Raw genomic sequence first — 17319 nt, 5'->3', positions numbered from 1 at the left:
CCGCCACTGCTCCAACGCTGCATATTCCCTCCACAACATTCCCTCCACACATTCCTTCCAGTTACCCATATCCCTGCCACTTTCCCCATTTCCCCCGCCCGCTCTGCTCTTGTGCTGTTTCCAACTGCTCTCTTTTCTCCGTACCTCATCCCGCTGTGCCCTTTCCTTGTCTGATTTCCCATTTCCCCATCTCTATATTTTGCTGTTTAATTTTTAAGGTGTATGTTTTGTATTTGTTACAATACAATACAATACCGTTTATTTGTCATTTGAACCTCACATGAAGTTCAAACGAAATTTGGTTTCTGCAGTCATACAAGAAAAGAACCAAGACACACACCAACACAATTAACACAAACATCCATCACAGTGAATCTCCACCTCACTGTGATGGAAGGCAAAGTCTTGTCTCTCCTCTGCTCTCCATTCCTCTCCCGAAGTCAAAGTCAAAGCCCCCGGCGGGCGCTAGCAAGTCCCACGGAGACTTAAAGCCGCACCGGGCGATGTAAGGCCCTGCTCCGGGTCCCGATGTCGGAGCCCCCGGCGGGCGCTAGCAAGTCCGCAGCCATCTAAAGCCGCGCCGGGCGATGTAAGGCCCCGCTCCAGGTCACTCTCAACCCCGCAATTCGAGCGGGAGAAGTCGCCGTTGCCGGTGCCCCGCAAAGCGGTCTCCCACCGGGGACCCGCGAGCTCCCGGTGTCACCATCCACCTGAGCCGGGTCGCAGCAGCGCGCCACCACAGCTCTCCACGCTCCGAAGCTGGCCAGCTCCGCGATGGTAGGTCCGCAGGCTCCGTGACTTGAGCTGTCGTTCCGGTTGGAGGCCGCTCCACAGTGCTAGGCCCCAATGACAACGGAGACCCGACAGGGAAAGGTCGGGTCCACGTACAGGGAAGAGATCTAAAAGTTTCCCCCACCCACTCCCCCGCCCCCCCCCCCCACATACACAGTGAAAAACCCACCACAAACTATACACTCAACAGGACAATAAAATAAAAAAAGACAGACGGACTGCAGAGGCCGCTGCGACGTCGGTCGCGCCGCCAACCCATGGATGGGTTGAGCAAGAATGGTAACCGATCATGACCAATTTATTTTAATCTACCATTTTTAATGAGTATATAAATAAATATATTTTCAAACCAAGTAACTAAAGGGGAAGACTATATGAGTTGTTTGGTGGAGAATCTGAAACCCATTTGAGATATTTTGCACAACTTGGGACTGTTAGTAAACTTGTCATTTTTAACTGATTAGTCTTCCTCCACAGGTCCAATACAATGCATCTGGGTTTTTGGAAAAAAATAGAGACACTATCCCAGCAAGTATTCGAGGGCTGTTTATTAATAGCATCACTCCACTGCTAAGCGTACTTTTTACAGGTAAATGTTATTCCTACCATTTTGGATCAAGTTAAACAGTTAAGTGCAGTGATCTCTAAGCCTCAGTAAAGTGTGGATTAAGTAGAACTACTCACTCACTGCACTTGTGACGGTGACCCAGCTCAATCTGTGTGATGTTTGCACATTGTCCTGGTGACTATGGATTTCCCCTTGATGCTCCGGTTTTCTCCCATGTCTCAAAGACCCTTGGGTTGGTAAATTAATTATCTGCTGTAAATAACTCCAGGGTGAGTGGTTGAATGCAAGGAGTTGGTGGGAATGTGGGGAGAATAAAAAATAGGATTATTGTAGGAAATATAATAAAAAAGGAACGGCTGATGCAGGTTTAGACCAATGATAGACACAAAATCTGAGATTTTGCTCGACAAAATAACCCCCATTCCCATTTCTAGTTTTATTGGGAGGCGCTGCACGTGGCAGCCTCGCCAGTAGTTTGTCCGTCCTTTCACCTTTTTTGTTATTTTTAGTCTGTCTTAAAGTATGTTTCTGGAGGTTTCTTAGTCTTTTTTATGTGGGGGGTGGGAGGGGTCGCATCTTCGCCCTCCCTCGCGGCCTACCAACTGAATTGGCGCGGCCTTTCCTTCCAGAGACCGGCCAGAACTTCAGCAGCGGCGCAGCACTGAATTCCATCGCGAAGCGGGACAATGCCTTACCGGGGATCACGTATTGAAGCTCCGGAGTGTTGGGCCTGCTGCCTTGAGCACCGTGGAGCTGTGGTGTGCGGAGCTTCTAGCCGCGGGTGGCGCTGACTTTAACATTGCAGAGTCCTGGGATCTTTTGCCGAGGGTCGCCAGTGTTGAATCTCCGCCCAGCTTGGCCTGCGGACTTCGGGAGCCACGGTCTCCGGTACGAAATGGCCGATTCGGAAACTCCAAGCCGTTGAGAGTGTTCTTCCGTTCCAATGTTGGAGTTCCGATCATCCCGGCGAGAGAGCCTGAACATCGGGCCACCGTAGCGGCGACTGCTGAGGGCTCAGAGGCCCCGACCACGGATGAACAATGAGGAAGATGACTGAACTTTATTGCCTCCCTCACAGTGGGAAGCGTTGATTCCGCTGTGTAGGGATGTTTATCTTAAACTCTATCGTGTATTGTGTTTTTTATTCGTATGTCTGTATGCTAATTCAAATATCACTGTATCAATTGGTGCATGTGATAATAAATGTAACTTGAACTTAACTTATTTAAGAAACGCAGGTTTGCTGAGGACATAGGTGGGTGCTGCACTGAGCTCACCGGACTTCACCTCACATCGGGATAAAGAACGGTGCTAGGCCTTAGAGTTCTCTAGGCCTGACTACTGTTAAAGGGATACCCATCGTGAGGTAGAAAGGCATGAGATTCACTATTTAGTTATTTTGTTGCTGTTTTATTGGTCTTTTCATTTTATATGGTTGGAGTGTTCTTTCTCCATCATTGGTCCAAATCCTCAATTCCTGCTTGTTTCATTACAGTTATTTCACAGGGGGAGGGGGGGGGGACTTGCACATTTTTGGATAAATATAATGAAAATGATTCCAGTTTATGTATTACTAACATTAATTTTTAATTACAGCTACAGTGTCAAGAACAGGAACCCTAATGGCTCATCAAAGACCAAAAGTAAGTTATTCCAAACCAAAAATAAAAAACGGCTGTACACAAAAAAGCTGGAGGAACTCAGCGGGTGCAGCAGCATCTAAGGAGCGAAGGAGATGTGAGAAATCTGAAATAATGCTGGAGATTCTTGTGGATCGGGTAGTATTTAAGGAGAGAGAAACAGTTAATATTCCTGATGAAAGGTCGTTGATCTGAACTGGAAAAGTGAGAAAACAATCATGTTTATGTTGCTAGAATTCTGAAATAAAGAGGAATACAGGAACTATTTAAAGGATTGGGTGGCAACTGTGGGGGAAGGGAAATGTAATTTTATCGCAGAGAAAACTGTTGATTCAGTTTTGAGCTCAATGTCTGCAATGTCGTGCATGATGAGCTGTTGTTCCTCGAAATTACATTAAGCTTCATAGCAACACAAACCAAACCAAAGACAGAGCTTGGTGGATGGGGCGGAAGGGGGGGGGGGGGGGGGGGGAATACAGTAGGTTCACTTGTATTTTATTTGTCACATGTACAGTGGTACAGTGAAATCCATTTTTGTATGTAGTTCAGCACAAGTATCACCATACATAAGCACTTACATATATCTTAGATAAGCATCCCAGATATGGTACATGCATAGCACTATGAGACAGTATACGGAGTCGAGAGATTTGGCAACATTTCCGAGTCCCAGTTGTCATAAGTGTAGTTCTTAACCTGGCCATGAAGGCCCATTGTCCTGGCGCCGTTACAGGGTCGACCTAGACAAGCATAACCGTTGATGTCCTCCACCACTCTGTGCCGCAGTAGGCTGCATCTGGTCCACGCACACAGCTTCTTGGAGTGGTGTCCGGTCCGGCCGAGCCCCAGGCTATTGCAAGGCCTCCAGCGGCCGACTCCACTGTACTGTCTCCAGTGGCTAGCCTGCTTATCGATCCACTGTGTGATTCCGACTCACTTGCAGGGGCCGGGCTCGGCGGCTTCCCTCTACGGGCGGATTCCCAGAACCGCAGCAGGCAAGCCTGGCCTGATGTCAGGTATGGCCACAGCACGCTGGGATGACCTTCTGCTGAACGGCACACTGGGGCATGCTGAGAATGATGTGTTGCAATGGTGGACAGCTGGAAGCTTGGGATCTTCCATAGAGGACAGTAACGTGTTCAATAATTGTGAAAGGCTGCATCTCACAGTTCTAGCATTCGGCTGTTTTGTCTTCTACCTGTTGCTCTGGTTCATTAAATATTACATTGTGAAATTCATTCTGCATATAATGCCAGCGCCGCCATGTTTGGCACCATTACATCAAGTTCAAAGTCCGGATTGACATGTGTTTGTTCTACCGGAGCAGCTCTGTTGCCCACGACCGTCTGGGCCTGTGTACTGTCGTCTCTCTCTTCTCCTCACCGGCCATCTTTGTGTCCAGGGAACAACCTCCTGAAGCCTACCTTACAGACGCTAGAGGCATTACCATGGTTCACCCCCCCAACCAACCTTTGCTCTCCACACCCGATGTCTCCAGTGACTCCATCCCGGTATTCCACATCCAATGAGATTCCGGGCAGTCCTGCATCCGAGCAGTTTCCGAGTGAAGTTTCCTTCATAACAAGAGGATTTCAGTATAGGAGTAGAGAGGTTCTTCTGCAGTTGTATAGGGCTCTGGTGAGACCACATCCGGAGTATTGTGTCCAGTTTTGGTCTCCGAATTTGAGGAAGGACATCCTTGTGATTGAGGCAGTGCAGCGTAGGTTCACGAGATTGATCCCTGGAATGGCGGGACTGTCATATGAGGAAAGTTTGAAAAGACTAGGCTTGAATTCACTGGAGTTCAGAAGGACGAGGGGGCGATCTTATAGAAACATATAAAATTATAAAAGGACTGGACAAGCTAGATGCAGGAAAAATGTTTCCAATGTTGGGCGGGTCCAGAACCAGGGGCCACAGTCTTAGAATAAAGGGGAAGCCATTTAAGACTGAGGTGAGAAAGAACTTTTTCACCCAGAGAGTTGTGAATTTGTGAAATTCCCTGCCACTGAGGGCAGTGGAGGCCAAGTCACTGGATGGATTTAAGAGAGAGTTAGATGGAGCTCTAGAGGCTAGTGGAATCAAGGGATATGGGGAGAAGGCAGGCACTGGTTATTGATTGGGGACGATCAGCCATGATCACAATGACTGGCAGGGGTGGCTTGAAGGGTCGAATGACCTCCTCCTGCACTTATTTTCTATGTTTCTATGTAACTCGGCCTCAGGGCAAAGCATCTCCGCTGGTTTTGGCTGATGGATGAAACCCCTGGGTACGATCATACGCCTCTGTGTGTGTTCAGCCTTCTGATGAAGTCTGGGCATTCAAATCTATGGAGTAACCAAGATCATAGATGAACTGGAATTCATCGCTACATCACTACAGTATTTGTATCATTGAGCAATGTGTGACTCCACCTGTGCATAAACATCATCTTTCCACTCCCCTCTCTGCAATTTAAAGCACACTTGTTTTCTCACTTTTCCGGTTCTGATGAAAGGTCAATGAAATTAATCATTAGCTTTGCTTTCTCGCCACAGATTCTACCTATTGCTGAGTAACTCCAGCATTGTTTTGTTTTCATTCAGAGACTTCTGCAGAAGGACAATACTATTTCTATTTTCAGAGCATTGTGTACATCGTGAATCAAAATTAATCTCTCATACTAGCTTATCTTATCATCAGAGTTTTTTTACCTAGTATGCACAAAGTTAAACTTAAATGGGCCCCATTTCCGACATCCCATATATTTGCAAGATTTGCCAATTCATTGTTTGGTTTTCTAACAAGACTTAATTTAAGAAAGAGGACACACAAACCACAGCCTGTCCAGGTATATTGGTTACTAGCACAGCTGAGTGAGTTGCTTGGAGGAAAAGAATGAATGGATAGGGTACAGATTTATTTCCCTCCTACTTTGTCAAGTTAACCACAAATTCTCTTCTTTGCTCGTTTTCTCTGTGACTTATTTACTCTCAATCTTATCTACTGTCTACCCAATTTCCAGAGCCATCTTCTCCCTTTTCTTCCAAAAAATACATTTTATATTGAATTTTATACCAGTCCTGTTACCTGTTCTGCTGATCTGAACCATTCCTTATCACGATCAAAGTATTCTCCCGCAATCTCCTTGAACCGTTATAATTGTCTCAAATGTTATCACGTCTTGCTTCAGCAACATGGCCCTGTAGATTTTTAACCCCTTTTTGTTCCATCTTTTATTCAGTTTGTGGCCCTACTTGTTTCAAATACCAGGATGTTAGACTGCCTGCGATATTAACAGAGAGTTGTGAGTCTGTGGAATTCTCTGCCTCGGAGGGCGGTGGAGGCTGGTTCTCTGGATAGTTTCAAGAGAGAGCTAGATAGGGCTCTTACCGATAGTGGAGTCAGGGGATATGGGGAGAAGGCAGGAACGGGGTACTGATTGGGGATGATCAGCCATGATCACATTGAATGGCTCGAAGGGCCGAATGGCCTACTCCTGCACCTATTGTCTATTATTGAGAACCTCTGCATAAGCAGTGGTAGTATACACCACCTTAAAAACTATCCACCTACCTGTCCTATTCACCTCCATGTCCTGCGTTCCTGGACATTCGAGTTACTGAGCCAGGCTGTGTTGCAAACAGACGATGTGCTTTCAAAGCATTTAAAGTGTTGTCAATCAATCAATCAATCAACCTTTATTGTCATCTTGCAAAGCAACAATTGTACAGTGCAAAATGAGAAGACGTTTCCCAGGGAATACCGGAGCATCGCACATAAAACTTAAACATTTCACACATAATAAAAACAATAAAAACAATCCAGTCCCTGATATAACAGTATGAATAGTTAAAAAGTGCAGGTTAGAACAGAACACCACAGGAACTGTCCCAATGGCCCACAATCTCTATACCCAACGTGATGCCAAGTTAAAGTTATCTTCTCTGCCTGCATTTTATCATTTAATGAACTTTGATTGTGGTTGCAAATAAATGTTTTAAGTGGTAGCATTCATTATAGATATTACAATGTTTGTAACTTGAACTATATGTAACATTCTGATTCTGGCTATTTTTAATCTGTGCTGGTGGAGACGGTGAGCTAGAATGTATAACATCACTGATCCCTTAAAACAAGAGGAACTGCAAGAATAAATAAGCATAAATAATAATGGCACGGAGGAAGGAATCAGAAATAAATATATAAGAAAGCTAGTTTTTGTTCTCCTTGTTGATCGAATCTGTGAGGAAAGATCCAGAAAAGACAGCAGCTTTTATTTAAAACCAACTGACAGTTGCTGGATGAGCAGCTGGCCAAAATATTTATGTTGCATTTGACTCTGTTAAACTTTAAGGTCCTTTGGTGAGTGGAGAAGGAAAATGGTTAAAGAAAGGAAGAATCCAATGTGAGAGCTCGTGTAATTTGTTTACAAAGATGCTCCTTATATTGGTGATTAAAAGTTAGTCATAGAGCACTACAGCACAGAAACAGGCCCTTCTATCCAACTTGTCCATAGCAACCAAGATACCTCATTTACGCTTGTTGCACCTGCCTGTGTTTGCCTTGTATCCCTTTAAACCTTCCCTATCCATGTACCTCTCCAAATGTCTGTTTAATGTTGTTATGGCACCTGCCTCATCTGGCAGCTTATTCCATATACCCACCATACTGCAGGCCTGCCAACATTGGGTGAGAGTTGGGAGTGAGAAATTGCAAGAGACCAAGCCCGGGGGAGCGTAGCGACCGGTGGGGGAAGGGTGTGGGAGGAGGGTGTGGGAGGAGGGTGTCCCCCCTCCCATTGGTATGGAACTTTTGCATTCTTCAGCTTGAAATTGTGCAACATGGTGCATACTGTAGCAAGTCTTTTAACTTACACTTGAATGCAATATATATGCTTTAAATTGGATTAGCTATGAATAAGGTTACACTAAATTACATTCCTAATTACATTCCACAGTAGAGCCCAGGCTCTGATCAACAGGTGCAGCACATGGATGATCTTAGTATATTCATGTATGGGAATCAGGTTATAATAAAACACCTGGCCCATGTTGACCAACCTGGGTCTCACTGCACACCTGGTACTACTCCTGGCCTGACTCCAGTTGCATACCTTCTCTCATTCCTGACCCTGAGTCCAGCCTTCCACCTGGCCCCATATTCTACCCTGATCATAGCTGCTTACCTGCTTAGGTTCCCAGTGCTGAACACTCCCCTGGTCCCAGCTTTGACTGCACACCTAGTACTATTCCAGACCTTGACTCTGGATGCACACTTGGCCTTGCTCCTAGCCCCTTTGCACTGACAATATATCTGGCTCGCACATAAAGCCCCATATCTGACTCCCTGGACTTAACCTATTACGTTCAAGTCCACATGTGCTTATCTAATGCAGTAATCTTTTATGGGGCACTTCATAGACCAAATTATGTATAACAAAATTAGCAACATTCATTGGCTTCCTTGTTATCTAATATGCTAGTTACTTTGTCAAAGAAGTCATCAATTGGTTGAGCACAATTTCTCATCCATAAAATTATAGTCACTCAGCTGTATAAGTATTCAGTTACCATTTCTTTCATATTCGTAACAAACTGACCTGAAGTCATTTTCACCCCCAATATTTTCAGTATTTTGCTGTCTTCCTCTCAGCTGAGAATTTTCCGAAATGCAAAGTACAATAACTATATATTTAAGCAATATTATTCTATTAAATGTGATCTTGAGATTACATAATATTTTCTGTGGTATTCATAACACAACAATGATAAACAGATCTTGTTTTGATTGCACCTACCACATGTATACATTATTACATTGCAGTTATATACCGAGGGCAAATTTTTGTTCCAATGCTCCCCATTCCCAATTACTTTTACATTTAAGTGATTGAAATCCAAGTGAAGTTTAAATGGCATCATAAAAGTAAAACCTCCGGAATGGATGATATTCATTAAGTGGTTGGTTGGGGTCAGTATCAGCACGATTACTATATTAAACCTTGAATCTTCAGATGGCCTGGTTCAAGCTAAAACTAAAGACAAATAATAATCTCCTCACACATTCTCCAGCAAGTATCTCTGTCACTCCTTTAAAATATGCCCCTTCTTTGAACAAGCTCTTAAATATCGCATCTGAATCAGTTTCCATCTGATTACGCTCCTTGAGGATGTTCATCTACGTGTTCAATCAATAAAACAACGAAATTGGGGACATTTCTATTTAACTTGTCAAAGGAATTGGGGGGGGGTGGGTTAGAAATAGTCAGTGAGGTAAACAAACGTAATAGTTGAGTGGCAAATGACAATAGTGCTACCTTCCCAATATTTAACTGTAGGAAATAATGGGTTATCGGGGCTGTATGTTGTGACAGACAGCCTGACACCTTGCATGTCATTTTAATATTACACTTATCCCATCCCCCTGGATAATTCCAAGCCAATAACATTAGCCAACTCCAAAACATGAAGCGCTGAGCATTGGGATCCAGACATCACGGACAACTGACCTCAGTTCCCCGCTCACATCTGGCAGTGTTCTCCGTCTGAACCAGGGGCCGCGGAGCCTTTTTGAAAGTGGGGAGGCTGAGCGATCACTGATCACTGGCCTTGGGGGTACCCGGTGAGGGAGTGGAGCAACCGAGTGGGGAGAGGGTATGGAAGTAGGGTGTCCCCCCTCCCAGGGTAGGGACTTCTTGAAATTTGATGTGCAGGTTCACAATCTTTTATCCGAAATTCCGAAAACCGAAAAGCTCCGAAAACCGAACATTTTTAACTGCCGGGATCGAGGCGCAAACTCGCGACCTTGCGGCCACGAGCCGAGCACTCTACCACTGAGCTACCCATTAAACGTTAAAATCTACGCTAAAAATCTTCCATTCCGAAATCCGAAAAATCCCGAAATCCGAAAAGTGTCTGGTCCCAAAGTTTTCGGATAAGAGATTGTGAACCTGTATTAAAATCATGTTTTAGTGCATTGTAGAAGTATGATTTCAATGTTTTTTGTATTAAGTACTTTTAAGAGGTAAATTTTTACGGGGTAACTTTTTCCACACAAAGGGTGGTGGGTGTATGGAACAAGCTGCCAGAGAGGTAGTTGAGGCAGGGACCATCTTGCTCCCCCTCTCCCCTTCTTTCTTCTCTCTCCCCCTCTCTCCCCCCTCTTTTCCCCCCTCTCCCTCTCTCTCGCCCCCTCTCTCTTTCTACCTCCCTCTCTATCTCACCCTCTCTCCCCCTCTCTCTCCCGCTTGCTCTCTCTCCACACACTCTCCCCTCTCTCCTCCTCTCCCCCTCTCTCTCCACCTCTCTCTCCCCCATTTCTCCCTTCCACCTCACTCTGCTCTTGCTCTCTCTCCCCTCTCTCTCTGCCCTCTCTTTCTCTTTGCCCCCCTCTCTCTTTCCCCGTCTCTCTCTTTCCCCCCCTCTCTCCCTCTTCCCCCTCTCTCTTCCCCCTCTCTCTCTTCCACCTCTCTCTCCCATTCTCTCCTACCCTCTCTCTCCCCCTCTCTCTCTTTCTTCCCTCTTTCTTCCCTCTGTCTCCTCTCTCTCTTCCTCTTTCCCCCACTCTTCTCCCTCTCTATCTCTCCCTCCCCCTCCCTCTCACCCCTCTCTCTCTTCCACCCCATCTCCCACCTCACTCCCCCACCTCTCTCCTCTCTCTCTCCCCCTCTCTCTCCACCCCTCTCCCTCTCCCTCTTCTCTCTCCCCATTCTCTCCCCCTCTGTCTCTCCCCTCTCTCTCTCTCTCACCCCCTCTCTCTCTCTCCCCTGTCTCCCTGTCTTTCCCCAATCTCTCTCTCACCTCCCTTTGAGAGTCTCTGTGCCGAATCGGCACAGAGAATCTCACGGCAGTGGCGCAACGCCTCCGATGGCCCGGGACTCTTGCACTGAGGCTGCTCCATGGCCGGAGCTGCAGCGAGCGACTCGCCAGCCCCGCAAACACTCGCCAGCCCTCAAACACTCGCCATCCCGTCAATCGCTCGCCAGAGCTGGCTCCCCGCATCTGGCCCCGCCGCTGGTATGCTTCCATCCCTCTCTCATCCCCGGCTCTCCAATACCCGCGGCCCATGCAGTTTATCTGAGTTTTTTAATTTTCGTTGATCACAGAATTTCTCACGACAGCGTGAGAAATTTGTGATCAGCGTGAGAGCGTGAGAATTTGTTCAAATGCGTGATTCTCATGCTCAAAGCGTGAGAGTTGGCAGCCCTGCCATACTATCCATAGATCTATCTCGATCTATTGAAAGGCATAATTCTATTTGCAACCACAGCTTCTTCTGGCTGATGACACAGGCTGGCCTCTGAGTGAAAATGTTTCTCCTGAAGTCCTTCTTAAATCTCTCTTCTCTCACTTCATAGTATGCCCTCTAGTTTTAGAATTTCCTACCTTGGGGAAAAAGACATAGTTTACTTTAGCCATGCCCCCCCATAATCCTGCGCACCATAAGGTCATCCCTCAACCTTCTATGCGCTAAAGAAAAAAGCCTCAAACTATCCAATTTCTCCCTTTAACTCCTACACGCAAGCTCTCGTGAATCTCCACTGCACTTTTTCCAACTTCATGACATCCTTCCTATAGTTGGACAACCAGAACTGCACACAGTACTCCAAATGTGCTCTCACTAACATCTTGTACAGCTGCATCATGATGTTCCAACAGGGGCAGCACAATGTTTGTAGGTTAATTGATTAATAAATATAATTAAATAACAATTGTGCTGACGGAGAGCAAGGAACAGGGACAAACTTGATTACTGTATAGATTTGATTTATTAAATGGCTTCCAAGAAGTGCATTTAGAAATGTTGTAAAGTTCCGACTTGTGTCTAAAGTTTGAATTCTATTTATTTTTGTTTTATTAGCTTTCCCAAAAAAAGGAAGACAACTTTAACAGCACCAGGAAACAATCTGTTGGAGCTCAATTTAGAGTATGTATCAACATTAAATTCTATTTATTCGTCAGTAAGGTTACTAAATGCAAGTATGGTTATTTTCAAATCTTGAATCAGCAACCTGAAAATAATCAGGATATCATCTATTGCATATTTGTTCCACAGGAAAAGCCAAGCTAAGTTTGCTTTGTAATATCAACATGGTTTTCAAATTTACAACATTTCAATAGATACATCTCAATAAAAAGATAACTTAAGGGTTCATTGCAATGAAAAAAGAGAAGAAGGTTTCTAGGACAGATGATTTTTTTTCAGTAGTTGGAGGATTCAGAATGAAGAAAATAATTGAAATGCAAAAAAAAACCCTGCAGATATTAGAAATATGAAATCGAAAGAAAATGTATTTTCTCAGAGAGACCCTGGGTGGAGGGAAAGGAACAGGAACATGTGAATGGGTTACCTGAATTGGAAAATTGTAAGTGAGGGAACGGAAGTGAAACAAGGGCTATTCCACATTTCCTACAAGGCGACAGTTTCCCATTTTGACACCATTGATTTGGAACAATGTTTGAACCGAAGAAATTGTTATTCAATTCAAAGACATCTTCAGCCTAGCAAGTGAGAATGGTGGTGGAAGGAAAATGGCTTGGTTTCTTTCAAGGACAAAGCAAATGGCCTTCAGGCTATCTAGTTGTGGCATGAAGGTGTAGATGGATTGGATACCCATTGTGAAAATGGCACAGATGGAACCAGGAAGCCCAAAGCTGTCAAAATGGTGGAGGGAATGGGAAGTGTCATAGGCCTACATGAGAAAAGACTGCAAGCGGAGAAAGAATAAAGTTAAGATGGAAGAAATGGGTTTTGTTGTACAGAAAATAACTTGAAATGGATCAAGATGGACAGTTATACTTGTTGGGAAGAATGTTGAAGCAACTGCACTTGTTTGTGCGTGTAAGCCTGGAGTTTGAGAGGGGAATATCTGAGGAAATGAAGCCAATGGCTACCTGGGAGATGATGACTTGTTGCTCTACTAAGAGGTGATAGTTCAGTGGAAGGTTCGTAGATGTGTCAAAGAGTTCAGTCGCTGTGAGATAGTGATCAGTTCACCAAATTATAGCAACATAACAAACCAGTTCAGCAGGTTTGATGTTAATGGTGAATGAAGAAACTAAAAATATCTGCAAATGTATGAAAACAGTGTAAATGAATGGGGGGAAACTGTAACAAGCAGAGTATAATGTGAAGATATGCATAAGGAAGGACAGGAAATAAATTGTTTAACGGGTCCCTTTCAGAATGGCAGGCAGTGACTAGTGGTGTACCGCAAGGCTCGGTGATGGGACCGCAGCTATTTACAATATACATTAATGATTGAGATGAAGGAATTAAAAGTAACATTAGCAGATTTGTGGATGACAAAGCTGGGTGGCAGTGTGAACTGTGAGGAGGATGCTATGAGAATGTAGGGTGACTTGGACAGGTTGGTTGAGTGGACAGATGCATGGCAGATGCAGGTTAATGTGGATAAATGTGAGGTTATCCACTTTGGTGGCAAAAACAGGAAGGCAGATTATTATCTGAATGGTGTCAAATTGGGGAAAAGGGGGAAGTACAACGAGATCTGGGGGTTCTTGTTCATCAGTCACTGAAAGTAAGCATGCAGGTACAGCAGGCAGTGAAGAAAGCGAATGGCATGTTGGCCTTCATAACAAGAGGAGTTGAGTATAGGAGCAAAGAGGTCCTTCTGCAGTTGTACAGGGCCCCAGTGAGACCACATCTGGAGTATTGTGTGCAGTTTTGGTCTCCAAATTTGAGGAAGGACATTCGTGCTATTGAGGGAGTGCAGCGTAGGTTCACCAGGTGAATTCACGGGATGGCGGGACTGAAATATGTTGATAAAATGTAGCTGCTAGGCTTGTATACTCTGGAATTTAGAAGGATGAGAGGGGATCTTATTGAAACATATAAGATTATTAAGAGTTTCGACACGCTAGACGCAGGAAACGTGTTCCCGATGTTGGTGGAGTCCAGAACCAGGGCCACAGTTTAAGAATAAGGGGTAAGCCATTTAGAACGGAGAGGAGGAAAACGTTTTTCACACAGTGCGTTGTGAATCTGTGGAATTCTTTGTCTCAGAAGGCAGTGGAGGCCAATTCTCTGGATGCTTTCAAGAGAGTTGGATAAAGCTCTTAAAGATAGCGGAGTCAGGGGAATGGGGAGAAGGCAGGAACGGGGTACTGAGTGTGCCTGATCAGCCATGATCGCATTGAATGGCAGTGCTGACTCGAAGGACTGAATTGCCTCCTCCTGCACATTGTCTATTAATTGAAAATGCAGTTTAGATATTGGATGTCTCCATTAATTTTTATCTGTCAATCGTCCTTCACCCAATCGTTTATCAAAATATTCAGCGCAATATGTGGTTGGTGAATGTTGCATTTAGCCACCCATTGTGGTTTAGTAATCAAAAGTTCCAAAGCAGCTGCAGTTTTGAGATACTTTTCTTATACACCACAGCAAAGAACACCAAATTTTGTCTCTGAGACCTCTGTAATACAGCAAATGTCTCAGATATGGAATGCATTTAGATATACAGTACTGAAACAGGCTCTTCAGCCCAACTGGTCCGTGCTGGCCAGCAATCACTCTGTACACAAGCCGTATCCTACACACTAGAAACAATTTGCAAGTTACAGAAGCCAATTAACGTATGAACCAGTACGTCTTTTGAAGTGTGGGAAGAAACCGTAGCACCCAGGGAACACCCACATGGTCACAGGGAGAAAGTACAAACTCCGTACAGACAGCACCCATAGTCAGGATTGAACCAGGGTCTCTGGCGCTGTAAGACAGCAACTTTACCGCTGCCGCACTGTTTATGTGAGTGACAGGTATTGACGACTTTCAGCCCCCAATTTCTGTTCTGTGTCTTTTTGGCATCAGTGGCCTCTGCCCTTGTTTTGTCCTGTCATTGGCAGTTCATGCTAACTAATAAATGGTTATTTGGTATATGTGTGTTTGCTCTATTTGCACATTTATTGGTCAACGCAAAACATTGTAGATATTACATTAAACCATTAATAATTTTGAATAAGTGAAAAAATATTTAATTGATAACCCTGAAGTGCTCCAATCATTTATTTTTGTTTGGTAGATCATAAGAAATAGGATTAGAAGTAGATCATCTGGCCTTTCAAGCCTGTACTACCATTCATCAAGATCATGGCTGATCTTCTACCTCAGCTCCTTTATCTTGCACTATCCTATTAGCCATTGATCCCCTTAAAATTGAGAAATCTACCAATCTCTATTTGGAATGAGTCTACATGAAGAATCGGTGGAATTTGTTAAAAAAAAATTGCAAGATGATAATTCATCCACCATCTTCATTGTCAAAATTATGGGACATAGATTCATCCTTGGGATTTATTGATTTTGTCTCACGGACCTCTCTAGTACTATTGTTTTATTTATACCATTTTCTTGTCATTAATTCAGGTAATTTAAAGGAAAAAATAGGTAAAAGACATAGGCTCCATTACCATAGAAACATAGAAACATAGAAAATAGGTGCAGGAGTAGGCCATTCGGCCCTTCGAGCCTGCACCGCCATTCAATATGATCATGGCTGATCATCCAACTCAGTATCCTGTAGCTGCCTTCTCTCCATACCCCCTGATACCTTTAGCCACAAGGGTCACATCTAACTCCCTCTTAAATATAGCCAATGAACTGGCCTCAACTACCTTCTGTGGCAGAGAATTCCAGAGACTCACCACTACTGTTTTATTTATACAATTTTCTTGTCATTAATTCAGGTAATTTAAGGTGAAAAATAGGTGAAATTACCATTAGCATGATTGTAATTTGTTTGACATGTAATCACCCTTCTTTTTGAACTTATTTCAATACTGAGATATAAATACTGATAAATATAACCATTAATATAGATAAAGTAATGCTGCTCAAGGAATCTTCAATTAAGAAATTAAATATGAATTAATTTAAATTGGAATTAACATGACATCATGACTCCTCTTGTCGCTCTTGGAAAGTCATATTTGTGATTTTAAAATTAAACGAGCTAAGATATTGTTTGCAGCTAATTATCTGGGTTGTTGCTTGCTGAAACTACAAAGAACACTTTCCTGATACTTAAGCGGCATTATTGCCATTCGCAGTACAAGATTTAAAAATAGTATGAGAAAGAGTCAATGGTTTAGACATGACGGAATTACAATTAGTAAAATGCATTAACAATTTTTTAACTTTTGGGGAAAATTAAAACATTTGTGCACAACTGAGCCAAATGTCTGTTGGTTTTTATCTCTGCATATTCAGCAGTTATGCGCCGACTGGCTTAATGTGAACAAATGTGCATAAAATTACAGGACCTTGTTCGACACTGACAACAGCTAGCAGCAATGCAGAAACTTGCATTGGTGCTTATGCACAAGTGTCTGTTCATTCCAGTTTAAGTGTGAGCTGGGAATTAAAGTTGGTATTGCTGTGTGGTTCTTGTGCTGTGCAGCAAGAGAGTATGTATAAACCCAATACTTTCTGAAATGAAATGTTATCATGAACACTGTGTTTAACTTTATTTTCCAGCATTCGTTAGGAGTGCTGATGGAGAAGATGTTTTCTGCAAACCCACATTTCATTCGCTGTGTGAAACCAAATACTAATAAATTGCCTGATCAGCTCGACAGCAAAATTTTCATGGATCAGGTGAGCTTTTCAGTCTTGCATCTATTGTTTTAAATTTCAAGTTATGATCGGGTGAGATTGAAATGCAGTTCATAATCAGAGTAAGGTAAACCTAAACATTTACTCTCAAAATAAAAATGAAACCACAATTCTTTCTTGAAAATATTAATATGTAGATGCGTTATAAAACAAAATAAAACTATTTATCCATCTTAAATGCACCAGGAGCACCATTCTATTCGGATATTTATTTGTTTCTTTGAAACGGCTGGTGGTAGAATTCAAAAATTAAAATGTTTTTAATTTCAATTGATCACTCAAAAATATTCCTTTTCTTCTCAAAAATGGAAGGCGACGTGGATATGAAAACTGAATTTGTAGCCTCCTTAGTGCCAAGATTAGTGCTACTGGTCATTTAGAATTGTCCATCCCACAGAGATGTAGATGCAGAATCATTAAATATATGCAAAGCAGAGATTAACACGCATTTAATCAATAGGAGAGTCGAGGGTTATCTAAACTCGTGTGTTTAATTGTCATGTACTTGCAGTGTCTGCAGATAATCAAAAATATTTGTTTTAATTCAATTAATTAATAATCGTAACACTGGTGCAAAATCATCATTACCCATCCCACAACTTTGGTATTGTCAAGATGGCATTGGAACTTTGCTTCATAATACAGTCATGGGTGTATAAAGAGTAGAGCAGGGACTGAGACTGCAGCCTTGAGCTGCCACT

At 43.4% G+C, this 17319-nt stretch overlaps 1 protein-coding gene across 1 annotated transcript in view; it reads left to right on the top strand.

Annotated features, from left to right (window-relative positions):
• The window catches only part of LOC116979772 (myosin-IIIb-like), a 170085-nt gene that overhangs the window by 105384 nt on the left and 47382 nt on the right, over positions 1–17319 (top strand). Inside the window, exons 15-18 of the mRNA XM_033031548.1 lie at positions 1270–1381; positions 2957–3003; positions 11843–11908; positions 16481–16600. Coding sequence (XP_032887439.1) covers positions 1270–1381; positions 2957–3003; positions 11843–11908; positions 16481–16600 — 345 coding nt within the window. The remainder of the gene's footprint in view (positions 1–1269; positions 1382–2956; positions 3004–11842; positions 11909–16480; positions 16601–17319) is intronic.

The sequence above is a fragment of the Amblyraja radiata genome, chromosome 1 (assembly GCF_010909765.2).
Source record: "Amblyraja radiata isolate CabotCenter1 chromosome 1, sAmbRad1.1.pri, whole genome shotgun sequence".
Lineage (NCBI taxonomy): Eukaryota > Metazoa > Chordata > Chondrichthyes > Rajiformes > Rajidae > Amblyraja > Amblyraja radiata.
The sequence above is the reverse complement of the archived record's forward strand: the minus strand, read 5'-3'. Positions and strand labels throughout refer to the sequence as shown.